Here is a 27,229-nt window from a genome sequence, read left to right on the forward strand (position 1 = left end):
AACCTTATGCAGTGTGTTTAATATGCATAACACAATTTCTGGTCATTATATGACTTGTATACTGTATATTCTCCCTCTCCATGTTCATCTCAAATTTTCAGTTATCTCTGAGCTAGTGGGCGTAGACTGCCCACTATGATGTCTCCCATACACAGTGAAATCAAGGATAAATATCCTGTCTCTTTGTAGCACACACACAGAGGCATAAGCAGGATGAAGGATTTTACACCAGTGGTGAGTGTAGCTGTGAATCCAGCTCCAGGGTGAGATAAAAAAAAACTTAGAGCTGTAGTATGGGTCTGTGTGTGCCTCTTTGCATGATCTTTCAGTCTGCTCATTCCTTCTTCTCTTCAATTGGCAGTTTCTTATTTTTACTAACACTGATTTTATGAGTGCAGGAGGCAAAATGAGGACAAGAAGTGGCTCTTTAGTGGAGAAAAAGCATATTTTCTCTAAAAAGCTATATTACAAAGTTTTTTTTACATTTGCCTGTACCTTTGATTTGATGCTGCAAAGTGCCTGTACCCATATCTCACCATACAAAAGACAAGCCATTATTGTACAGGATGCATACTTGATATACCTGCACATAAATAGTGCTTACCTAAAAGGAGAAAACTAGCTCACTATCTAGGAATGGAGAATACACGGTTCTTAAATATGCACACTCCACACCAGATGCTACAATCAGGGATATCGGTGTAACACATAACAAGGCATAGTCTAAATAGAAAACTATGGTCACATATTGTTTCATTCAGTAACTTCTTCTTCTAAGATTAAAAAAATAAGAATAAAACACTGATGTTTGGATAATATGAACATAATACAGATAAACGACTGAACATAATAAGCTGTAAACAGATCTTTAAAAAATCTTCAGTTCACATTAGATTTTTAACTGAATGTCATAAGCTACAACATAAAGATAAAGAACATGCAACATGTCACGTTAAGAACAAATTATGGCAAAATTCAAATGTCCTATTTAGGGAAATACAACTCATGACTGTGGCAAGGCAAACAATAATTTTAAGGGTGTATGGACTTTCTGGTGTGTAACAAGAGTGGATTTTTGTGTAAAACACCTCCCACACTCTGAACATGCAAATGGTTTCTCCCCTCTATGGATCCTCTGATGTATGACCAATGTGGATTTTTGGGTGAAACTTTTGCCACATTCAGAACATGAAAATGGTTTCTCCCCTGTGTGGATTCTTTGATGGACCACAAGATCTGATTTCTGAGTGAAACGTTTTCCACAATCTGAGCATGAATAGGGTTTCTCCCCTGTGTGAGTTCTCTGGTGTACGAGAAGAACAGATCTCTGAATAAATGTTTTCCCACACTCTAAACACGAGAAAGGCTTTTCGCCACTATGAAGTCTCTGGTGTTTTAGGAGATGGGACTTCAGTGTGAAGACCTTTTCACAATCTAAACAGGGAAATTGTTGGTCTTCAGTTAGCTCAGGCTGATTTATCACAGGATCAGGTTTCTCTCGGAGACTTTTTTCTTGCTCAATGCTGGACAGGTGTTCGTCACCTGTGTGAATTTTCTGGTGTTCTACAAGGGTTGTTTTGCGTGTGAAGCTTTTGTGACACTCGGAACATGAATACGGCTTTTCACCTGTATGGATTCTTTGGTGTCTTACTAAGCTGGACTTCCGAGTAAAACACTTATCACAAATAAAACAGGGAAATATTTTGTCACTTCTGTGAAATGTATTGTGTGCAACAACATCTGGCAGCCATTCTCCATACATAGCAGGATCTGATGACAGTTCTCCATCATGATGCACTGAATGAATATTTGGGTCACTTTCTTCTAAAGAATCTCCGGTGGTGTTGTCTTCTGTAGTGCAATGTTGAGATATAACCAAACGTTTGAATGAGTTGTTTCTGCTGCTGTGTCCTTTTGATGAGAAATAAAAAGTTTTCTTTAGCTTTGACGTGTTTATGAATATAATTGTTAGTAAAAGATTAAAAACAACCCTTTCAATCACAACACTAAATGTGAATAGTCACTTAATGTATCGATATCGTATCTAATGTCCTTGTTCTGCTGTCGCTGCCTTCATCTGTCAGATCGACACCTGTTTTCTTCTTCCCAACAACCGCTACTGCAGAGGCTTTGTTAGTTTTGTGGAAAATCTGTCCCACACCTCCATTGCCTGATTTCTGCCTGCAGTAGACACAGCACAGTTGTCATTTGTGCTAGTCCACTCCACAAAAATGGAAAGTTCTGATTTTCCACATCACTACTCATGCCTCTGTGGTGGCCATTGTAGGGAAGAAGAAAATTGTACAGTGACTATACAAATGTTTAGTCACATCATCAAAGTTTCTATCCTCTTAATATATTGCAGTCATCATATTATATAACACTGTGTACTTACAATGGCTCATTTTGCCATTCTACCCAACTTATTCTTCTCTTTCCTCTGCTCTATGTAGAAACATGAAGTCTCTTGTCCCTGCATTTATCATTATATACTAGCTAGGAGGATACCCCTGTATTAAAACTTAACTTTTAACAGTTAACACATAAAATAAATAACTCAACTAATGCAAACCCCCAAAAAGTGCTCATGTGAACCAGTGTTCAAATGATAAAAACTGGTTGGATCTCACCAATGGTAGCAGAGCGGAATGCCTCTCCAATAGTAGCAGACGTATGGTCACCATAGATAACCTCCCAGTATCTTTCACTGGAGGTCCGTAGTCCACGTATAGGGATAAGGGCTGGATGTGGGGTAATATCTCTCTTCCCTGTAAAACCCATTCAAGCTCCTGTCCTGACAAGGACAGGCCCCAAGTGGTCCCTATCAATGGACTCCACCAAAACATGGACCGTAGTGTATTTCTCCCAACGCGTTTCATAACCAATAGAGGAATAGCAGCTTTGAAAATGACTGTGACTGTACCTTTATTGGACTATTGGCCAGTTTTTACTGGCATATCTGCTCCCCTGATGAGTCTCCGCTATTGGTTATGAAACGCGTTGGAAGAAATACACTACGGTCCATGTTTTGGTGGAGTCCATAGATAGGGACCACTTGGGGCCTGTCCTTGTCAGGACAGGAGCTTGAATGGGTTTTACAGGGAAGAGAGATATTACCCCACATCCAGCCCTTATCCCTGTCACGTGTTCAGCCCTTATCCCTTATCACCACAGTCACGTGGACTATGGACCTCCAGTGAAAGATACTGGGAGGTTATCTATGGTGACCATACGTCTGCTACTATTGGAGAGGCATTCCGCTCTGCTACCATTGGTGAGATCCAACCAATTTTTATCGTTTGAGCACTGGTTCACATGAGCACTTTTTTTGGGTTTGCATTAGTTGAGTTATTTATTTTATGTGTTAACTATTAAAAGTTAAGTTTTAATGCAGGGGTATCCTCCTAGCTAGTTTATATTGTTGACCCTGAGGGTATTAGAATAGTGGTGATTATTTCACACTATAGCTAATTATACCTGCATTTATCATTCCCTACTTCAACTCCTGACCAAGCTGCTAAGCTTCTCCACCTGCCAGGAACTTTGCAGTGGCTTATGACTCATAAAAAAATAAAATAATTAACCGAGTAGAAAGGCAAAATGAGCGATTGTAAATATATAGTGTAATATAATATGACTATTGCAATATATTAATCCCTTAGCAAAAGAGCCAATTTGGTAATTAATGACAGAGCCAATTTTAACAATTCTGACCACTGTCACTTTATGAGGTTATAGCTCTGGAACGCTTCAACGGATCCCACTGATTCTGAGATATTTTTTCGTGACATGTTGTACTTCATGTTATTTCCAGAAGAAAGGGCCATACATTATAAGCTCATCCATAAAGGTATGAGGGTCTATCACAGTGATCATATTATGGCGCACGCAGATAGTCACCTTGCTTCCTGGGTCCCCCGCTGTGTCCCGCCTACTCTTGCAGGTCCTCAGCCGCGCTGGGGATCCCGTTCCCCTTGCATGCGTGCTAGGTTGCGGTCGTGCACATTTCCGGCTTCCTTATGATGCCGGGTTGTACTGTCCCGGAAGCGTTGTCCTGCCTGGGCAGCGGCCTCCAGGTATATCAGGTCGCTTCCTGCTAGAAGAAGCACCTGATTGTTATTGTGCCTTTCCGTGCTCCCTCTAGGTCCACTTAGTTTTCTGAACGTCAGGTCCCTGTATGCTTCCAGTGTGTGCGTGCTCTGCTCGGTCCCTGTATGCTTCCAGTGCGTGCTCTGCTCTGTCCCTGTACGCTTCCAGTGTGTGCGTGCTCTGCTCAGTCTCTGTAAGCTTCCAGTGCGTGCTCTGCTCTGTCCCTGCATGCCTCCAATGCGTGCGTGCTCTGCTCCATCCCTATACTCCTCCAGTGCGAGCTCTGCTCCGTCCAGGATCCGGTACCCTCTGCGTGAACCCTGCCATGTCCTGAGTTCCGGGTTTTCTCTGTGGCTGCTCCGCCCATCTGGTCCTCGGTGAGTACCCTGTTTCTCCCAGTTTTGTCCTCGAGCTGCCCTCTGGCACAAACTATCGCAGTGTATCTCCCTCCTAGGCTTGCCCCTAATGATCCCTGTATAGGGGTCGGTTCCACCTGGTCAGCTCGCCTGGGAACGGTGGTCAACGCAATCCAGTGGGTCCACTCCAGGAATCATAACAGAACAATCAGGCCATGGACCCCGCTGGTACCTCGGCCGCCGCTCTGGAGTTGGTGTTCTTGAGGGAGAATCAGACGCGTATAATGTCGTTCATGGAGTCCATGGAATCTCGGTTGTCCACTTTATAGGCCTCTGATCCTGGGAATGCTTCCCAGCTCGCCAGTCTCCAACAGGAGCTAGTTCAGCAGCATGACACCCAGACTCACATATTAAGTTATATGGCTTCAGTGGATGAACGTCTGCTCTCCCTTCAGTCGGCCGCCGCAGCCTGTGCCCAAGCTCAGTCTCGTAACCCAGATCCCTCTCCGCATCCTCCGCCCCTTCTTGGTAAACCACCCAGGTATAATGGTGACCCCAAGCTGTGTCGGGGATTTTTTAATCAATGCCGCCTGCATTTTGAATTATTGCGGCACCAATATCCCACCAATCAGGCAAAAGTGGCATTTGTGGTTTCACATTTGGAGGGCGAGGTTCTGGCCTGGGTAAATCCTTTGTGGTAATGTGATGATTCCATAACCTCTCAATTGTCTACCTTTTTAGAGACCTTTTGCAAAGTGTTCGACGAGCCTGGTTGTGTAGCCTCGGTCACTGAGGCCTCTCTTTAATTTCCACCAAGGCTCCCTTACGGTTGGGCAATATGCTATTCATTTTCGTACTCTGTCCTCAGAGTTGGGGTGGAATTACGAGGCACTGGTTGGAGCATTCTGGCGTGGGTTGTCAAGTCGATTTAAGAATGAATTGGCGGGCCGGGATACTCCAACCTCCCTAGAGGATTTGAGCTCTCTGGCCACACGTATTGACCTACGCTTCCAGGAACGCTCCCGGGAGTCCGTCCGGGAGAGGAGGAACGATCGTCCGGTTTCTTCCATTAATAGATCTCTCAGCCCATGATCTGTGGCGTCCTCTTCCGTTCCCAAGTCTGAACCTATGCAGGTGGATCAGGTCAAGATGGCGCATCAGCGTCGGAAAGAGAGGGTTTCTCATCCCATCTCCGCTCCAGCTGGATTACCAGTCACTTGTTGGTCCTTCTTGGATGTCTTTTGCAAGAGGGAGGCGGAGAGTCTTCTCCCGCATCAGCCATATGATTGCCTGATTGAACTAATTCCTGGCTTTAGGCCTCCCAGGGGTAGAATCTATCCGCTCTCTCCAGTTGAGTCGCAAGCAATTTTGGAGTATATTAAGGAGAATCTGGCCAAAGGCTTTTTCCAAAAGTCTTCTTCTCCTGCTGGCGCTGGATTCTTCTTTGTCAAGAAGAAAGACGGCTCACTTCGCCCTTGCATTGACTACAGAGGGCTCAATGAAATTACCATCAAGAACAAGTACACCACTGCCGCTCATCCCTGAGCTCTTTGATCGCCTACGAGGAGGAAGAATCTTTACTAAGCTTGACCTCCGTGGGGCCTACAATTTGGTCCGCATTCATGCTGGAGATGAGTGGAAGACCGCATTCAACACACGGGATGGGCACTACGAATATTTGGTCATGCCCTTCGGTCTCTGCAATGCTCCTGCAGTGTTTCAGGAGTTTATAAATGACGTCTTCCAGGATCTCTTGTATTCCTGCGTTATGGTGTACCTCGACGACATTCTCTTTTTTCTGCGGATCTGCCTACCCATAGATGGAACGTTCGTGAAGTGTTACTTTGTTTGAGAGAGAACCGTCTCTACACCACAAACGAAAAGTGTATCTTTGAATAGACATCTTTGCCTTTTTTGGGGTACATCATCTCTGATTCTGGTTTAAAGATGGATCCCGAGAAGGTGTCCTCAACTGGCCATGACCCCTCGGGGTGAAGGCCATCCAAAGATTCCTCGGTTTTGCGAACTATTACAGGCAGTCCGTGCCCCATTTCTCCTTGTTGACCATGCACCTCTCGTCACTTATCCGCAAGGGAACTGATCCCAGTGTTTGGTCTTCGGAGGCCGAGGACACCTCTTTGGCTCTGAAGCAAGCCTTTGCACAAAGCGCCGGTACTTCATCGCCCAGACATTAATAGACCATTCTCGAGGTGGATGCTTCCTCCACAGGAGCCGGGGTTGTGCTCTCCCAGAGTTCGTCATCCAGTCGTATGATCACTTGCGAATTCTTCTACAAGGCATTTTCTTCTTCGGAACGCAACTATTCCATCGGTGACAGAGAACTACTGGCAATCAAGTTAGCACTGAAGGAGTGGCGGTATCTTCTGGAAGGCGCAGTACACGCCTTCATAATTTTCACTGACCACAAGAATCTGGCTTATATTCAGTCGGTCCAAAGCCTCAATCCTCGGCAAGCTCAGTGGTCCCTGTTTTTTGTCCATTTGCTTTTGAGCTTCACTTCTGACCTGGCGAAAAGAACGTTAAGGCTAATGCGCTGACAAGGTCCTTCCAGTCGGCTGATTTTGAAGAGGAACCATCCCACATTATTGATGCCTACAAAATCAAAAAAAAGAAAGAGAAAGACAAAAAGAGGGTGTTGCGCTGGGGACACTCTTCTAAAATTGCTGGTCATGCTGGAACTAAGAAGACGTACTTCCTTATCTCTCGCCACTACTGGTGGCCGCCCCTGCGCCAGGATGTCAAAGAATTTTCAGCCTCCTGTCCTTCCTGCACCCGGAACAAGATTCCCAGACAACTACCCTCTGGGGCCCTGCATCCTCTTCCTGTGCCCTCGGTTCGGTTGCACAACTATCCTGGTGGTTGTGAATCGGTTTTCTAAGATGGCCCACTTTGTTCCGCTGCCTGGTTTGCCCTCAGCTCCCGAGTTGGCAAGAATTTTTATTCATTTCAAAATTCCATGGTTTCCCGCAACACATCGTGTCAGATAGGGGAGTCCAATTCACCTCCTGATTTTGGAGAGCTCTCTGTAAACTTTTGAAAGTGACTTTACATTTCTCTTCAACCTATCATCCCCAGTCCAACGGTAAGGTGGAGCTGATTAACCAGGTCTTGACCTTGTATCTCTGACATTTTTCTAAGGCCCAGCAGGACAATTGGGTTGACCTCCTCCCTTGGGCCGAGTTTGCCTATAACAATCACTCAGGTGAGTCTTCTATCAACTCCCCGTTCTTCATCGTCTCTGGTCAACATCCTAACCTGACTCTTCCGGTTTCCCCTGGTTCGGGTGTGACGGCTGCCGACTCCCTGTCCTTGGAATTCTCTAAGATTTGGAAGGAGACCAAGGATGCGCTTGAGAGGTTTTACATTAGGATGAAAAAGCATGCTGACAAAAGGCATTTGGATGCTCCCCCTTATCAACCCGGCGATAAGGTCTGGCTTTCATCCAAGTATATCCATCCTAAGATTCCCTCCTATAAATTGAGTCCTCGCTACATTGGTCTCTTTGAGATCCTGGCTTGAATCAAGGACGTATCCTACAAGTTGAGGTTGCCTGCCTTGCTCCATATCCCCAACTCCTTCCATGTGTCTCTCCTTTAACCTGTGGTCCTTACCCGCCATCATTCTTCTGTTGGTTCATCTCCGCCAAGTGTTAGCACTGATAACGTTTTTGAAGTAAGAGATACTGTATGCTAGCCAGGAGAAAGGTGAGGGGGAGAACCTTCATCTTGATTGATTGGAAGGGGTATAGGCCTGAGGAGAGGTCATGGGAACCACGGGAGAACATCAACGCTTCTCGTATCTTGAGATTTCTTTCCAGCCTTAAGAAAGGGGATGTAAAGGAGGGGGTACTATTACGGTGCACGCAGATACTCACCTTGCTTCCTGGGTTTCTTGCCACGTACCACCTTCTCTTGCGGGTCCTCAGCAGCGCTGGGGATCCCGTTCCCTGTGCATGTGCGCTAGGCCACTTAGGTCGCGCTCGCACGCACTCCCGTCTTCCTTATGATGCAGGGTTGTACTGACCTGGAAGCCCTGTCCTGCCTGGGCAGCGGCCTCTGGGTATATCAGGCCGCTTCCTGCTAAAGGAAGCGCCTGATTGTTATTGTGCCTTTCTATGCTCCCTCCAGGTCCACTTAGGTTTCTGTACGTCAGGCCCCTGTATGCTTCCAGTGTGTGCGTGCTCTGCTCAGTCCCTGTATGCTTCCAGTGCAGGCTCTGCTCTGTCCCTGTACGCTTCCAGTGTGTGTGTGCTCTGCTCAGTGTCTGTACGCTTCCAGTGCGTGCTCTGCTCTGTCTCTGCATGCTTCCAGTGCGTGCGTGCTTTGTTCCGTCCCTATACTCCTCCAGTACGAGCTCTGCTCTGTCCAGGATCTGGTACCTTCTGTGTGAACCCTGCCGTGTCCTGAGTTCCGGGTTTTCTCTGTGGCTGCTCCGCCCTTCTGGTCCTCGGTGAGTGCCTGATTCTCTCCGTTGTCCTCAAGCCGCCCCTCTGGCACAAGCTATCGCGGTGTATCTCCCTCCTAGGCTTGCCCCTAACGGTCCCTGTATAGGGGTCAGTTCCACCTGGTTAGCTCACCTGGGAACGGTCGTCACCGCGATCCAGTGGGTTCACTCCAGGAATCATAACAGATCAAAATGAACCATTAGGAAAAATTTCCTATTGTTGCCTGCCAGTAGATCTCGATGGGCGCACTGCGTATGCATCCGCCATTTTCTTCCCGGAAGAAAATGCCGACGGCTGGGGGGACGGGACTGAGGGATGCAGGAGGGTCCAGGGACACCGTAGGTACCAGGGGAGGCTTGGGGGACCCCATTTCTCTCTCCTTTGATGTGCTAGATCATATCAGAGGAAAGAGAAATTAAATGGGAAATCGACAATTTTTTTGGGTCACCGTTATTTCGTGAATAAGGGATCGCAGCACTGGGGTCGGTAAAAACCAACCCGAATGATGTTCTCCGGGGTCTCAGCTACCCCCGGTAGCTGAGACCATAGGGAATTTCTGACTCTGGGGGGGGGGCTATAACCTTATTTCTCAGTGCCATTTAAAAGCAGCACTGAGGAATAAGTACCCTTAATTGCTGCCATTAAAAGGCGTATCGGTGGTCGTTAAGGTGTTATTCTGATCATGTTTACACACAGATGATTTATGTCATGCTGTATGTGAGTGCTGTTCAAATTATGGTATACAATTAATTTATGTATTAGTGTATTTATTTATTTATGTTTCCGTATAATAGACTGATTACCACTCTTGTCTTTGTCGGAATTTCCCCATTTGAATCTGTTTTTTAGCCTAATGTTTTCATACTTTGCATAATAAAGATTTAATTACTTTTATGTTATGTATTTTTGTGTTTGGACATTTCAATTTGTGGTGGTATTATATTGTTTTCTAGAAATTTCCATTTAACTATTTCACCCCACTTTTGTGGAGTCTTTTATTAATTTTAGTTGACAAAAAGCAAAAAAAAAGACCCTTTTCACTCTCTTAACAGACAATTTTAAAATAAAAAAAAAAAAAATGAATACCACCACTACCAGACCTGAAAAAGCCTCAACTTTTTGAATTTCAGCAGCATTAATTTTGTTTTACAGACATGACCAGATGAGTTGTGGTTATATAAGTGACAAATTGTATTATTTTTTTATGCTATTTGGATTAAGGTACCTTCACACATAACGATATCGGTAATGATATCGTTGCAACGTCACGCTTTTTGTGACGTAGCAACGATCTCGCTAACGATCTCCTTATGTGTGACAGCGACCAACGATCAGCCCCCTGCTGGGAGATCGTTGGTCGTTGGGGAATGATCAGGACCTTTTTTTGGTCGCTGATCACCCGCTGTCATCGCTGGATCGGCGTGTGTGACGCCGATCCAGCGATGTGTTCACTGGTAACCAGGGTAAACATCGGGTTACTAAGCGCAGGGCCGCGCTTAGTAACCCGATATTTACCCTGGTTACCATTGTAAATGTAAAAAAAACCAAACACTACATACTTACATTCCGGTGTCTGTCGCGTCCCTCGCCGTCAGCTTCCCGCACTGACTGTGAGCGCCGGCCGTAAAGTACAGCGGTGACGTCACCGCTGTGCTCTGCTTTACGGCCGGCGCTTACACAGTGCAGGGAAGCTGACGCTGGGGGACGTGACAGACACCGGAATGTAAGTATGTACTGTTTGCTTTTTTTTACATTTACAATGGTAACCAGGGTAAACATCGGGTTACTAAGCGCAGCCCTGCGCTTAGTAACCCGATGTTTACCCTGGTTACCCGGGGACTTCGGCATCATTGGTCGCTGGAGAGAACTGTCCGTGTGACAGCTCCCCAGCGACCACACAACGACTTACCAACGATCACGGCCAGGTCGTATCGCTGGTCGTGATCTTTGGTAAGTCGTTTAGTGTAACGGTACCTTAAGTGTGTAATCTATAGACATACGCTCCTTGAATACAGTGACATCAAAAAATATTGTGGCAGAGTCAGGACTAAGATCAGCCTCAAAAGAATATTGTCGTTAAGGGCATGAAAAAGTAAAAATCATAATTTCTCTTCTCAATATGTAAGAAACTAATGAAACATTTCATCCAGCCCTCCCCTCAGATATGTTACATGGGGAACACCACACACTATTTTTCCTTCTTCAGTTACAATTACTCACCTTGGCTAATACCTGTAGGAAACTCATCCTTGCACAGTTGAATATCTCTTCCATACATGTCTTCATCTTCACATACATCTTCTACTTTAACCACAAAAAAGTCATCACCCTAAACAGTCATAAAAACACTTATACCCCATCTTCAGCAAGAGTACAAAATTAATTCTTTCAGTCAAATGATGCATTAATGAATATCATAGTGCAGTTAAACTATTAATTCATTATTTCGGCAATGTTATGTCTATCTTAAATGTATCTTCAGGATAAGCGATAACAATTACATTGTTGGAGTCCAACTACTGAGACCATCACTGATTGGCAGATTTGCACCTCCTGACCACCACTTTATTCAAAATGGGGACACGGGTCCCCAATTCTGCCATTCGGTGGGGTCTCAACAGTGAGACCTTCACTAATCTGTGGATAGGTATTAACATATGCCAACTGGAATACCCCTATAAGTGTGTCATAACGGTTTACAGATGCTAAACAACGTAGAAAAGTACATGTTTCCCTGTAGCCGCTATGCAATTCGTTTTTGTTGCAATATTTAATATCATGTAGGTAACAGTTTTACTGGACCTTTAGATTAATGTTTCCCCACTTTTTTTTAGCATGCATGTGATTTCTATGACATTTATTGCAACACCGTGTTTGTGGTTGTATTTTGCTTAGTAATAACATGTGTCACTGACATGCACGGTAAAACAATGGTAACATAAATGTATGTTATCACAGCATGTTTTACCTGCTTGTTTTGTGGAACATTATGGCTTTTTTCCAAGCCGTCCTGGGAGTACAGGGAATGCAGGCGTTTCTCTGGCGTACTTCTTTCTCTGGATCCAACTGTATGTAAAATACAAAAAAAATGACTAGTTATGTACAGTGGGGCAAAAAAGTATTTAGTCAGTCAGCAATAGTGCAAGTTCCACCACTTAAAAAGATGAGAGGTGTCTGTAATTTACATCATAGGTAGACCAACTATGGGAGACAAACTGAGAAAAAAAAATCCCGAAAATCACATTGTCTGTTTTTTTAACATTTTATTTGCATATTATGGTGGAAAATAAGTATTTGGTCAGAAACAAACAATCAAGATTTCTGGCTCTCACAGACCTGTAACTTCTTCTTTAAGAGTCTCCTCTTTCCTCCACTCATTACCTGTAGTAATGGCACCTGTTTAAACTTGTTATCAGTATAAAAAGACACCTGTGCACACCCTCAAACAGTCTTACTCCAAACTCCACTATGGTGAAGACCAAAGAGCTGTCAAAGGACACCAGAAACAAAATTGTAGCCCTGCACCAGGCTGGGAAGACTGAATCTGCAATAGCCAACCAGCTTGGAGTGAAGAAATCAACAGTGGGAGCAATAATTAGAAAATGGAAGACATACAAGACCATTTATAATCTCCCTCGATCTGGGGCTCCACGCAAAATCCCACCCCGTGGGGTCAGAATGATCACAAGAACGGTGAGCAAAAATCCCAGAACCACGCGGGGGGACCTAGTGAATGAACTGCAGAGAGCTGGGACCAATGTAACAAGGCCTACCATAAGTAACACACTACGCCACCATGGACTCAGATCCTGCAGTGCCAGACGTGTCCCACTGCTTAAGCCAGTACATGTCCGGGCCCGTCTGAAGTTTGCTAATGAGCATTTGGATGATCCAGAGGAGTTTTGGGAGAATGTCCTATGGTCTGATGAAACCAAACTGGAACTGTTTGGTAGAAACACAACTTGTCGTGTTTGGAGGAAAAAGAATACTGAGTTGCATCCATCAAACACCATACCTACTGTAAAGCATGGTGGTGGAAACATCATGCTTTGGGGCTGTTTCTCTGCAAAGGGGCCAGGACGACTGATCCGGGTACATGAAAGAATGAATGGGGCCATGTATCGTGAGATTTTGAGTGCAAACCTCCTTCCATCAGCAAGGGCATTGAAGATGAAACGTGGCTGGGTCTTTCAACATGACAATGATCCAAAGCACACCGCCAGGGCAACGAAGGAGTGGCTTCGTAAGAAGCATTTCAAGGTCCTGGAGTGGCCTAGCCAGTCTCCAGATCTCAACCCTATAGAAAACCTTTGGAGGGAGTTGAAAGTCCGTGTTGCCAAGCGAAAAGCCAAAAACATCACTGCTCTAGAGGAGATCTGCATGGAGGAATGGGCCAACATACCAACAACAGTGTGTGGCAACCTTGTGAAGACTTACAGAAAACGTTTGACCTCTGTCATTGTCAACAAAGGATATATTACAAAGTATTGAGATGAAATTTTGTTTCTGACCAAATACTTATTTTCCACCATAATATGCAAATAAAATGTTAAAAAACAGACAATGTGATTTTCTGGATTTTTTTTTCTCAGTTTGTCTCCCATAGTTGAGATCTACCTATGATGTAAATTACAGACGCCTCTCATCTTTTTAAGTGGTGGAACTTGCACTATTGCTGACTGACTAAATACTTTTTTGCCCCACTGTATATGTGATTTTCCAATTATAGGTTAATCTACGTGACTCCCCAAACTATTCTGTCCTTAGCAGTCAATGAAAGGCTTCCCTCACCCGGAGATCTGAAATTCCGTATATTTTTCCTCATCACTTCTTTGTTCAGGTCTTTCTCTTCTTCTTCAAAGTCCTGCATGGAGAAAAAGAACCATCCGCCACCAATATTATTATACTTGAAGACAAATTTAAACAAGTGGTTATATTCAGAAATTAAGGTGTAAAGTGTAGTGTTTGCCAACAGATGCCTCTGCATAAAGATCATATACTATATTGAAAGCAATGGCAGTTTCAACTAGACATCTTAGATAAGTTAGACATTAGACTAAAGAAAGTGTTGATATCGATGGGTTTGGCCAACAGTCTAATGTGTATGGGGGCCTCAGACAACTGATAGTTAGAGGAGATGTCGATCAGGCATGTCTGATTTCGGACTGTCGATCAGGGAGATGTCCATCGGGCATGTGTGACTTCGTACTGTCGATCGGGCATGTCTGACTTCGGACTGTCGATCGGGCATGTCTGACTTCGGACTGTTGATCAGGGAAGATGTCGATCGGTCATGTCTAAATTTGGACTCTCAATCGGGGGAGATGTTAAAGGGACTCTGTCACCTGAATTTGGAGGGAACAATCTTCAGCCATAGGGGTGGGGTTTTTGGGTGTTTGATTCACCCTTTCCTTACCCGCTGGCTGCATGCTGGCTGCAATATTGGATTGAAGTTCATTCTCTGTCCTCCATAGTACACGCCTGCGCAAGGCAAGATTCTAATGGGTAAGGAAAGGGTGAATCAAACACCCGAAAACCCCGCACCTATGGCTGAAGATTGTTCCCTCCAAATTCAGGTGACAAGAGTCCCTTTAATCGGTCATGTCTGACTTCTGACTGTCGATCAGGGGAGATGTCGATCGGGCATGTCTGACTTCGGAATGCCGATCAAAGGAGATGTCGATCGGGAATGTCTGACTTTGGACTGTCGATCTGGGGAGATGTTGATCGGGCATTTCTGACTTCGGACTGTCGATCGGGAGAGATGTCGATCGGGCATGTTTGACTTCGAACTGTCGATCAAGAGAGATGTCGATCGGGCATGTCTGACATCGGACTGTCGGTCAGGGGAGATGTTGATTGGGCATGTCTGACTTCGGACTATCAATCAGGGGAGATGTTGATCGGGCATGTCTGACTTCGGACTGTCGATTAGGGGAGATGTCGATCAGGGGCGATGTCGATCGGGCATGTCTGACTTTGGACTGTCGATCAGGGGAGATGTCAAGCGGGCATGTCTGATGACTGTCGATCAGGAGAGATGTCGATCGGATATGTCTGACTTCGGACTGTTGATTACTTTGCTCTCTAGGAGATAAGCCTTCGCCAGAAGTGTCAGCCTGTAGCTTTCTCATAGAAAACACAGGCGCACTTGGCTGATTTAGCACTCGTGTGTATGGGAGAGCCAGAAAAGACATCTGCCTCCTGAACAATAGACCAAAGCATGGTTCAGCTGACGGCCATCACTGACTTGTGATAGTATGAGTACGTACCACTGAGATGTCCACTGTTTTGGTGCAGATCAGAGCCTAAACGAGGACAACACTACAACTGGCAACAAGGTTACTGAAAACACTAAAACACTTATAAAATACTCCATGAAGGTTTTATACCTGACTTAGTCTGAATTAAAAAAAATCCTACTCTAGGTAACTTCTAATTCAAACAGAGGAAACACTGATAAAGCGGATACTTAATGAAAAGTATAATATGAAGATAACAATATAATGCCAAGACTAATTTGTAAGGTAATTTCCACTCATATGGAAAACCTACATGATGAAAATATGAAATAAGCCAAGCCAAATGCCATAAGTAACATGTTAAATCTTACTTGTTCAGATATCAATGCAATGTGAGGTAAACTGGTGATAAACTTCGCAGGTCTCTGGCAATAGACAAAAACACATTCAGACATAACTATCCAATAACACTTGTGGCTAGGGTGTGGACACTCAGATGTAGTAGACTGTGTCTGGATGTCCGTCTCCAGTAGGCATACTCGCCCAAAAATGATGCACGCGTCAGAGCAAATGTTCACTCTGTCAGCACCATTGTAGTCTATGGCCTAATGGCGCATAAGTCCAAATCCCGTTTTGAGGGGGGATTCGGACGTAAGCCCCGATGGGGCAACTGAACGGGAGCCAGAACACAGTATGAAAGCACCCTGTGAGCTCAAACATCACTCACCTCTCTGCTCAGAAGCTCAATGATCTTGTTGGTGAGTTCTAGAATCTTCTGCTCATTCCTTATTTTTGTTATCAATGGTGAGGACTTCATTATAGGGTACTGGATCCTACGCAGTCCTCCTGACACACAGGCACTGCTGGTTGTCAGAAGCTCTCCAGATATCTTCTTCACAACCATATAGTCCTACACAAAAGAAACATAAATAGACAATACAAAATATATCAGCAGATTTAAAATGAATAAGAAAGAAACAAAGTGGAATAATTCCCAGGATGTCTCACCTCACCAGTCAGGAGGTAGAGAATCTCAAGGGTGAGGCTTAATATCTTCTCAGTTGTTTCCTTCTTGTCTTTGTCCATCTCTTGCAATTTGTTCAACTCAAGTCAAGCTGGAGTTTGATCACAGGGGCTGAAAGTGTCCACCTAATGCAGAACAAAGTTATAAGTGTTTACAAATATTTATTGACACATTTCAGACTATTTTTAATGCAATAAAAATAAATTAAATTAGGATTTTTTTATGTTTTGAATTGGACTTTCCACACTGGTGAGAAGAATGTGCCACTATGCTTTTAAAGAGGTTGTCCATTACTTTTACATCTGGCTGATCGGCGTGGTGAAAAGGGCAGGACCCGGCCGATCAGCCGTTATCAGTGTCGGTGGCCATCGGCTGGAAGAACCTACTTGCGTAGCTGGCCATCTACTTGTAGTGGATATCGCAGGGTACTACAGATCCACCTCCCATTCAAATGAATAGGAGGCAGAAGTGTAGTTCCCTGTGGCAGCCCCTACAAGTAGATGGCCAGCTTCACAAGAAAGTACTTCTGGCCGGCGGCTGCTGCCGACACCGATAACAGCTGATCAGCAGGGGTGCTGGATGCTAGCCCCAGGCCAATCAGACATTAATGACCTATCCTAAGGATAGTCAATCAATGTAAAAGTAGTGGACAACCTCTTTAACTACACAGTGCTTAGCCGTGGAAGATTGCAAATAATTAATCAATGAACGTGGTTCTCTTGAAAGTAAAACTATGGCATAGAGGTGCAGGGAAATGTTAGATAGGACCTGCCATAAGGATTCTAAAGCTATGTGCACACACTGCGGATTTTGCTGCGGATCCGCAGCAGATCCGACGCTGCGAATCTGCAGCAGTTTCCCATGAGTTTACAGTAAACCTATGGAAAACAAAATCTGCAGTGCACATGCTGCGGAAAAAAACGTGCGAAAACGCAGCGGTTTATATTCCGCAGCTTGTCAATTCTTTGTACGGATTCCGCAGCTGTTTACACCTGCTCCTCAATGGGAATCCTCAGGTGTAAATCCGCAGGTGGAATCTGCACAAAAACCGTGGTAAAGCCGCAGTGCGGTTTACCTGCGGATTTCCAAAAATCAGTGCGGAAAAATCCGCACACCATTCCGCAGCGTGTGCACATAGCCTAAATGCCAAACTAATGGCATGTATATAAAAGAGCTGAGTAAATACTTACCTTTCGTGTGGTAGGAATCCATTTTGCGGTTTTATAGTAAACCATACATGAAACTGTACTCTCTAGAGATCACAAAGCTGATGTGCTAACGATGTGGCTTCAATTGTGATTTTTTTTTTACATTTTTTCTACTAGCATTTGACAGTAATAAATCATTTTTACACAATTTGATGTTCAAGTTCAGAACAAATTTCAAAATGTTGCTAATATTTTTTTTTTAATCCTCATAGAGGCTCCTAACTAACTTACTGGCAGTCAAGCGCTGGCATTATATTAGAGGGAACCTATCAGGTCTCCCAACACTTTTAAACTGGGCACATGACCTTTTCGTCAGGTATTTAGGTAGTTCAGTAATGTTTTTATTGTTTTATGTAACTGTATATATTTGATTGATATCAACTTCTATACATCAACTCACTGTATAGTAATGAACCCGGACTAATCTGGTGGTTTACTCACTAAGACCCCCTCTGACCGTGACTGACAGTCCCCACACTGCGGGCATCTTTACAGTTTCCGGTCCTTCTGTTACTGCCGTTACCTGGCCTCTGACAAGGGAGACAGATGCTGGCAGGAGTGCAATGTGTAAAGACGCCGGCAGTGCGGGGACTGTCAATCATGTTTACAGCTATTAATCCAAGACTATTCCCGATGAATAAAACATCTCACTGGACTAGTCCTGATTCATTAGCACTTATGTAAATGCAGCTGTATCAAACAATAAAAACACCACTGGAATACATAAATATAAGACTAAAAGGTTATGCGCGCAGTATTAAAGTGTCGGGGATTGGACAGGTTCTATTTAACTTACAATCTTGTCAATTTTATCAATGTGAACAAACAATCATGACTGAAGATGGATGCAGGTAATACTAATTGCTACAGTCATTCTCCCAAATATTTACGCTATCCGCAGCACAACTTGGCATTACTGAGAAAGTAAACAAAAAATTATGAGAATGACGGGTTATTCTCATTTTGATTTTTTTTTCCCCAAAATTCCCATGATCTCATCTACGCGTTAAGTGTTTGTGGGAGAAGGATCAGAGCAGTTCATAAAATATGTGTAATTACAGGAAGGTTGGGAACACAGAGAAAAGATCAGTAAGAACTACTACATTTTACTGTTATTAGAAATCCACTTTAATGTAACCTTTGTGTCAAAATGGTCTTACATTCAGAGAGACCCACTAAGAGTTAAAAACAAAAATTCTGACACCTTCCCTGTTCATAAGGAGTCTTGTTTTAATATAAAAAGTGTCTGCAAATAATGGGAGACACGTTTGCACTAATAGTATCACCACTGAGAACAATAGCAAAGCGCACAACCCAAGCACGTCATTGAAAAATATATTTTGATATCACAATGCCAGCTTTCAATGTGTTAGAAAAATATCAGTTTTAATACTAGAAAATTACCAATAAGAAAAATATCAATTTTAATACTAGAAAATTACCAATAAAAAATACATTCAATACATTTGTAGAAAACCAGGCTTGTTTAGCTTAGAAAAAAGACGCCTCAGAGGAGATCTCATTTAAATGTATAAATATATGTATGGTCAGTACAAAGGACTGGCACCTGACTTATTCCTTCCAAGGACTATAGTAAGGCCCAGAGGGCATCACTAGTGGTGGAAGAAAGGTGATTCCGGCAGCCAAATAGGAAATGGTTCTTTACAGTTAGAGCAGTCAGACTGTGGAATGTCGACCACAAGAGGCAGTAATGGCAGACACCATAACAGCTTTTAGAAAAAGGGCTGGATGATTTCCTTAGTACACATTGATAAAATTGGTGGAGAAAGGTTGAACTGATGGACCTAGGTCTTATTTCTACCTATGTAACTACTATGTAATATGTTTGTGGCAATCACTCAAATACTGTCTTGCAGATGTCAGTGTCTCCGGTACATGTGGTGACAGTTTTCACATGTACAGGAAACACGTGAATGGGTCTGTGCATATGTCAGTGTATTTCCACGGACCGTGTGTCCATGGGCAAAATACGCTGACATATCCGTTTTTAACAGCAGCAAGTGCACACTGACATCAGTGTGACATGTACCGGTGCCTGGGAAGCAGCTGTACAGTTAGTGTTGTTCCCCAGAGCCGGGTGCTGAAGACAGCTCTCATCATTCTCCCCTGCTCACGCTGAGATCAGCACTAGCAGGGGAGAATGTTGAGAGTTATATTCAAATGATAACAGCGAGAGCAGGGAATGGGAATGTTCATCAGATCAGCCACTGCCTGTGCTATGAACAAACAAAAAACGGCATTGGTTCCCGTGTATTTTTGATAACCAGCCAGGCAAAACTGACAGGTGTTGGCTGCAACCCCTCAGCTATCAGCTTCAGCAAGGCTGGCTATCAAGAATAGAGGGGTTCCTACGTTTTTTTTTAAATTATTTAAAAAAATAATTGAAAAAAACGGCGTGGGGTCCCCCCAATTTTTGCCACCATCCATGCTAAAGCAGACAACTGGGGGCTGGCATTTTCAGGCTGGTAAGGGGCCATGGATATTGACCTCCCAACCTAAAAATAACAGCCTGCAGCCGCCCAGTAAAGGGACATCTATTCGATGCGCCAATGCCCGACTCTTCCTGTTTCGCCTGTGGTGGTGGCAAGTGGGGTAATATTTGTGGGGTTGAGGTCACCTTTGTATTGCTTGATGACATCAAGCCCACGGCTTAGTAATGGAAAAGCATCTATAAGACATCTATCCATTACTAATCCTATACTTGTATGGTAAATAATAATAATAATCTTTATATAGCGCCAACATAAATAAAGACACAGCCAGAATAAAGTATTTTATTTAAAAATAACTAACAGTTATACTCCCCTAACACCCATCCCATTGAAGCCAACGTCTCCATAAAAAAAACAACCATACCAGAAAATACAAAGGTGACATCAACCTCACAAATATTACACTTGCCAGCACCACAGATAGACAAACTTTTTTGGGGCGGCTGTGGGCTGCTATTTTTAGGCTGGGGAGGGTCAATATTCATGGCCCTGTACCAGCCTGAGAATACCAGCCCCCAGCTGTCTGATTTAGCAAGGCTGGTTGTCAAAAATTAGGGGACCCCACGCTGTTTTTTTTACAATTATTTATTTAATTTTCAAAAAATCCATGGGAACCCCTCTATTCTTGATAACCAGCCTTGCTGAAGCTGACAGTTGAGGGTTGCAGCCCGCAGCTGTCAGTTTTGCCTGGCTGGTTATCAAAAATACAGGGAAATCCATGCCGTTTTTTCATTTAGTTATTTATTTATAGCGCAGGCGGCGGCTGGTGAATACTCCAATCAGCCGCTCCTGCTGCTAGTGTTATTAGCAGCAGCAGGGATAGGCTGATGGGAGTATAAGTCCCATCAGCCGGCACATGATCTCGCTGTTATCAGTTGAATACAATACATTCTCCCCTGCTCTGCCAGCGATCAGTGCAAGAATGATGCGAGCCATCTTCAGCACCTGGCGCTGGGGAACAGCACTAACTGTATTGCTACTTCCCTGGTTGTGGTACGTGTGGTAGTGATGCGGCACATGGTTGCTACAAGTATTACACCCACACACTGATATCTCCGGTACTAGTTTTTCCAATTCCAGAAATATCAGGATGTGTGAAATAGGCCTACAAGAGCAGCAAATAGCATGTACAATGAATGAAAAATAATGTCATGAAGGGGGAAACGTCTAATGACTGCACATCCCATAGACCATAATGAACAGCGTGTCAGTCCAAGGAGAATCATTATGGAACACTATTGCGAGGCCCTCACAAGGTTGAGTAAACTTGGAATTAGAAGGAATCTATCCAAAAGCTGATGGATGTTGAATTGTTAATGGTTAAAGGGAACCTATCACCCCCAAAATCGAAGGTGAGATAAGCCCACCAGCATCAGGGGCTTATCTACAGCATTCTGTAGTTATTTGTCCCAAACGAGCAAATATTACTGTTAATGTTAATTGATTGCTTGATTGGTGGATTATCAGCTTTTTCGGATGTGTTGTTTTACTCACAGTTAGTAATATGACTATTCACGCTTAGACAATGTTCCCATGATCAGTATTTTTGAGATTTTGATATTGCAGCTTTTCTGCAGCTATTAAGTAAATTTAATTACTTGCATTTTTTCATTGTGGTTTTGAGTGCTTTTTATACTTAAAGGGAACCTGTCACCCCGTTTTTTCAATATGAGCTAAAAATAGCATTCAATAAGGCCTGAGCTGTGATTTACAATAGTGCCTTTATTATCCCGATTCCCCACCTTTGCTGCCAAAATACCTTAGTAAACTCGCCGTTTTCGGCTGTCAATAACCCCGGTCCGGTCCGGTGGGCGGAGCCTAATCGCTGTCTCTCCCCCCGCTCCTCGGCGTGTCAGACATAACTCAATCTGTGAATAGAACAGATCGCGCTCATTTTTTGCTGTTGCACAGTGCATTAGGCTCTAGCGCATGCGCAGTATGTATTGCCCAACTGTTGGCAAAGTATACAATACATCATTGCGCATGCGCGGGTTTTCACTGTAACCTCTGTGCCCCAGAAGTCTGGATATGCAAATTGTGTTGTCCTCGACGCCGGTAAACTTTTCTGGGGCACACAATTTACAGTGAAAGCCCGCGCATGTGCAATGATGTGCTGTATGGTATGCCCACAGTTGGGCAAAGCATAATGCGCAGGCGCGAGATGACACGTTAATGCGCAGGTGCGAAATACAACACCAATGCCGGGAAGATGTTTCTTAGTGAAAAGCCGGAGGTGGGGAGAATCGGAGATTAGCCCACGCCCATCGGACCGGACCAGGATGATTGACAGCCGAAAACGGCGAACTTACTAAGGTATTTTGGCAGCAAAGGTGGGAAATCAGGGGATAATAAAGGCATTATTGTAAAGCACAGCTCAGGCCCTATTTAACGCTATTTTTAGCTCATATTGAAAAAACGGGGTGACAGGTTCCCTTTAGGGTATGTGCACACGATGCAGATTTAGTGCAGAACTGCAGCAGATTTTTCTGCAGCAGAAACGCTGCAGAACTGCACTGTGATTTACAGTACAATGTAAATCAATGTGAAAAAAAAAAAGCTGTGCACATGGTGCAGAAAAATCTGCGCAGAAACGCTGCAGATTTCAAAGAAGTGCATGTCACTTCTTTTGTGCAGTTCTGCAGCGTTTCTGCACCCCTCCATAATAGAAATCCGCAGGTGCGTTTTTGATGCGTTTTTGATGCGTTTTTTGTGCAGATTTGTGCACAAAAAACGCACCAAAAACGCACAAAAAACGCACCTGCGGATTCTGCCAGGAGATGCAGATTTAGTGCAGATTTTAAGCAGAAAATTCTGCACCAAATCTGCATCGTGTGCACACAGCCTTAATGTGCTTTTATCGCATTTTTTACTTTGTTTTTTTTGTATGTATTTGGTAGGTTACTTTTTAAATAAATAACGTTACTTTGTTTTTGATCATTCCTGGTATTTAGCTTTAACAAAACTTTACTAATACGGTCATGTGCGGATTTAATTGTTTTTTTTAGTGCGTGACCCAGACACTACCCACTAAGAATGCAACTGCTTTTTTTCCCGCATCTAATACAATTCTATGGTGAAGATCTGCACATAAATCTCAGCATAAGCCAGGGTCACACTTGCGAGAAACTCGCTCCTCAATACCCAGCACTGCCGCAGGCACTCAGGACCGGAGCGTTCAGCTGCATAGAAATACATGCAGCCACACAATCCAGTCCCGAGTGCTGGCGGCAGTGTCGGGTATTGAGGTGCGAGTTTCTTGCTAGTGTGACCCCGGCCTAAGAGGAATTGACATTTTCAAATGTGCACAGCACAGTTTACACTGAGTAAAAGAAAACCTCCGTGGGCAGAAGATTTCTGGAAATCCCATCTACTTTGATGGAACTGTAAGGAAATGCGTTTTTATTTTTATTGCGCAGTGAAAATACACAGATCAAAAACTTATTGAGGGAACTTAACCTAAGGGTACCGTCACACATAACGATATCGTTAACGATATTGTTGCTTTTTGTGACGTAGCAACGATATCGTTAACTAAATCGTTATGTGTGACAGCGACCAACGATCAGGCCCCTGCTGGGAGATCGTTGGTCGCTGGGGAAAGTCCAGCACTTTATTTTGTCGCTGGATCTTCCGCTGACATCGCTGAATCGGCGTGTGTGACGCCGATTCAGCGATGTCGTCACTGGTAACCAGGGTAAATATCGGGTTACTAAGCGCAGGGCCGCGCTTAGTAACCCGATGTTTACCATGGTTACCGTTGTAAATGTAAAAAAACAAACACTACATACTTACATTCCCGGTGTCTGGTCAGGTCCCTCGCCTTCAGCTTTCCGCACTGACTGGTGAGCGCCGGCCAGCCGTAAAGCACAGCGGTGATGCGCTCAGTCAGTGCTGGAAGCTGAAGAGCTGTCTGTGTGACAGCTCTCCAGCGACCAAACAGCGACGCTGCAGAGATCGACATCGTTGTCGGTATTGCTGCAGCGTCGCTTAGTGTGACAGTACCTTTAGTCTCCATGTACACTGTGTTCCAAATTATTATGCAAATTGGATTTAAGTGTCAAAGATTTAATTGTTTTGTTTTTCAAATAAACTTGTGGATGGTATTGTGTCTCAGGGCTCAATAGATAACTTAAATCAATCTTAAACACACGTGATAATTAGTTTTCCAGGTGATTCTAATGTGATGTTCCACATTATTAAGCAGGCCAAAGGTTTCAAGCAATATGAGAAATAAAAAGGATCTCTCTGCTGCTGAAAAGCGTTAAATAGTGCAATGCCTTGGACAAGGTATGAAAAAATTAGATACTTCACAAAAACTTTGTGATGATCATACTGTGAAGAGATTTGTGACTGAAACAGAGCACATACGGAGTTTATGCAGATAAAGGCATGAGGAAGGTTTCTGCCAGACAAATTCATTGGATTAAGAGAGCAGCTGCCAAAAATACCATTACAAAGCAGCAAACAGTTATTTGAAGATGCTGATGCCTCTGGAGTCCCTCGAACCTCAAGGTGTATGATCCTTCAAAGGCTTGCTGTGGTGCATAAACCTACTATTCGGCCACCCCTAAACAGTGTTCATGAGCAGAAACGGTTGCAGTATACCCAGACATACATGAAGACTAATTTTCAAACAGTCTTGTTTACTGATGAGTGTCGAGCATCCCTGGATGGTCCAGATGGATGGAGTAGTGGATGGTTGGTGGTTGGCCACCATGTCTCAACAAGGCTGCGACGTCATCAAGGTGGAGAAATCATGTTTTGGGCCGGAATCATGGGGAAACAGCTGGTGGGGCCCTTTAAGGTTCTTGAAGGTGTGAAAATGACCTATGTAAAGTAAATAGCGTTTATGACTGACAACTTTCTTCCATGATCTAAAAGCAGAAAAGTGCCTTCAGGAGCAAAAACATCTTCATGCATGACAATGCCCCATCTGATGCTGCAAATAATACCTCTGAGTCATTGGCTGCTATGTGCATAAAAGGAGATAAACTAAAAGAACCTGAAGACCCACCTCTTCCGACAAGCCTACAACCTGCAGTAACCACGATCGACCAAACCGCTGCAGGACCAGCTCTATCCTCACTTACTGTATTCTCACCCATCCCTTGTAGATTGTGAGCCCTCGCGGGCAGGGTCCTCACTCCTCCTGTACCAGTTATGACTTGTATTGTTTAAGATTATTGTACTTGTTTTTATTATGTATACCCCTCCTCACATGGAAAGCGCCATGGAATAAATGGCGCTATAACAATAAATAATAATAATAATAATAAACTCATGGTGTGGCCACCATCTTCCCCTGACCTCCACCCTATAGAGAACCTTTGGAGTATCATCCAGCACAAGATCTATGAGGGTGGGAGGCAGTTCACATCAAAACAGCAGCTTTGGGAGGCTATTCTGACTTCATGCAAAGACATAAGGTACCTTCACACTAAACGACGCTGCAGCGATCCAGACAACGATCCGAATCGCTGCAGCATCGCTGGAGAGCTGTCACACAGACTGCTCTCCAGCGACCAACGATGCCGGTAACCAGGGTAAACATCGGGTTACTAAGGGCCGCGCTTAGTAACCCGATGTTTACCCTGGTTACCATCGTAAAAGTAAAAAAAACAAACGCTACATACTTACCTACCGCTGTCTGTCCCCGGCGCTCTGCTTCTCTGCTCTGGCTACCTACCGATTCAGCGATGTCAGCGGGAGAGCCAGCGACCCAATAAAGTGCTGGCCCTCTAGCCCCGACCAACGACATCAAAGCAGGATTCTGATCGCTGCTGCCTGTCACACTAAACGATATCGCTAGCCAGGACGCTGCAACGTCACGGATCGCTAGCGATATCGTTTAGTGTGAAGGTACCTATACAAGCAGAAACTCTCCAAAAACTCAAGAATGCAAGAATTGTGAAGGTGATATCAAAGAAGGGTTCCTATGTTAACATGTAACTTTGCCTGTTAGGATGTTTTGGAGTTACATAGCTTTTTTGTTCAGTGATTGTGACCTCCTAATACTGCAAATTCCACAAATGAGCATTTTCAGTTCTTTAAAACATATCAAATGTTTAGAAATTCTACTGTGCCTAATAATTTGGAACAGTGCATTTTGAGTTTTTATTCATCTTGGAGATTATACTGTTATCATTGGGAGGTTTCTTCAATAAAATTCGATGTATACTCTAACGGGTGATGACTTTTATTAGACTGACTCATTTGCACCGACCATTTAGGAAAATCCGAGAAAAACGTCATCTGCATAATAATTTGGAACATAGTGTATACAGGCCACACACGGCCAGACACACTGCTCTGTTTCCACCTTGTGCATGCAAATCATTATCAAACCGTGGATGCTGGCTCCATATAATTAGGAGAGGATGCGTTTTGGACTCCACGCATTTTGAGACGTGATAGAGTGATTACAAAATATATTGTTTCAGTATTATTATAGGACAAATTCCAGGACATTTTTTAAGTGGGTTGTTGCGTCTCAAGAGCCCCTAAGAGATCTCCTCCATTTTGATGGGACTTCACTGTTCCTTAAAGTGAACATGTAATGAGTATTTTATACTTCAAACTAATAGCGCTTCCATGCTGAATAAATCCATACCTTGATTATTAAAATCTGTTTTCCCGTTTCTAAAAAATCCAGCATTGAAACAATATGCAAATGAGCTGCAAGTGCTTCGGGGGTGGAACATTGCACTTGCAGCTCTCCTGCCCGCCTGCTGTGTCTGACTGACGAGTCAGGGGAGGAAGGCCCCTGAAACCAGCGTGACCTGTCTGTCAAACACAAGAAGCAGGCGGAGAATGAGGGGGGACAGCTGCAAGTGCTATGTCCCACCCCAAAGCACTTGCAGCTCATTTGCATAGTATTCAAAAGCTCAATTTCTCAAAAATAGGAAAACGGATTTCTACAATCAAGGTATGAAACCAGAACGAAAGCGCCTGTGCATACATGTCATTAGTTTGAGGTTCCCTTTTAGGGGCAAAAGACTTTAAGTTGTGACATATTCCGACAGACTGCAGCGGTCATGTGACCAACGTCACCAGCGAGCCCCGGCTGTAATAGGGTGATGTCCAGTGGAGGGATACATATGGATTGTATACAGACATACATGCAATCATGCCAATATAGTGTGGGCATCTATAGAATAATGTGCCAATCCCATAAATGTATGCATGCATAGCCACAGCAACCAGAGGACAATGGTAATTACCTCCCTGAGGAGACGGCTCAGCCTCACAGCTCGGGCACATAAGACCCTATAGCAGGAAAGAGAGAAAAGAGGGAGTGCAGAGGGATTGTGGGAGCTGTAGTCTTTTAAATGC

General features: G+C 44.0%; 1 protein-coding gene across 3 annotated transcripts; it reads right to left on the reverse strand.

The window, feature by feature from the left end:
• On the reverse strand, window positions 1-27,229 carry LOC138667088 (zinc finger protein 1 homolog). Of its 3 annotated transcripts, XM_069755383.1 has the most exons (9): window positions 27,118-27,161; window positions 21,657-21,765; window positions 16,161-16,301; window positions 15,880-16,062; window positions 15,524-15,577; window positions 13,702-13,774; window positions 11,879-11,976; window positions 11,131-11,239; window positions 1-1,911 (listed from the first exon to the last, which is right to left on the reverse strand). In XM_069755383.1, exons 3-9 carry the CDS (start codon window positions 16,236-16,238, stop codon window positions 1,004-1,006), a joined length of 1,503 nt encoding a protein of 500 aa, XP_069611484.1. In that variant the 5' UTR covers window positions 16,239-16,301; window positions 21,657-21,765; window positions 27,118-27,161; the 3' UTR covers window positions 1-1,003. The 3 variants fall into 3 exon arrangements, with proteins under 3 accessions (XP_069611484.1, XP_069611483.1, XP_069611485.1); XM_069755382.1 differs by lacking the exon at window positions 21,657-21,765 and having other exon boundaries at window positions 27,118-27,229; XM_069755384.1 differs by lacking the exons at window positions 15,524-15,577; window positions 21,657-21,765 and having other exon boundaries at window positions 27,118-27,195.

The sequence above is a fragment of the Ranitomeya imitator genome, chromosome 2 (genome assembly GCF_032444005.1).
Source record: "Ranitomeya imitator isolate aRanImi1 chromosome 2, aRanImi1.pri, whole genome shotgun sequence".
In the NCBI taxonomy this organism is placed as follows: Eukaryota; Metazoa; Chordata; class Amphibia; order Anura; family Dendrobatidae; genus Ranitomeya; species Ranitomeya imitator.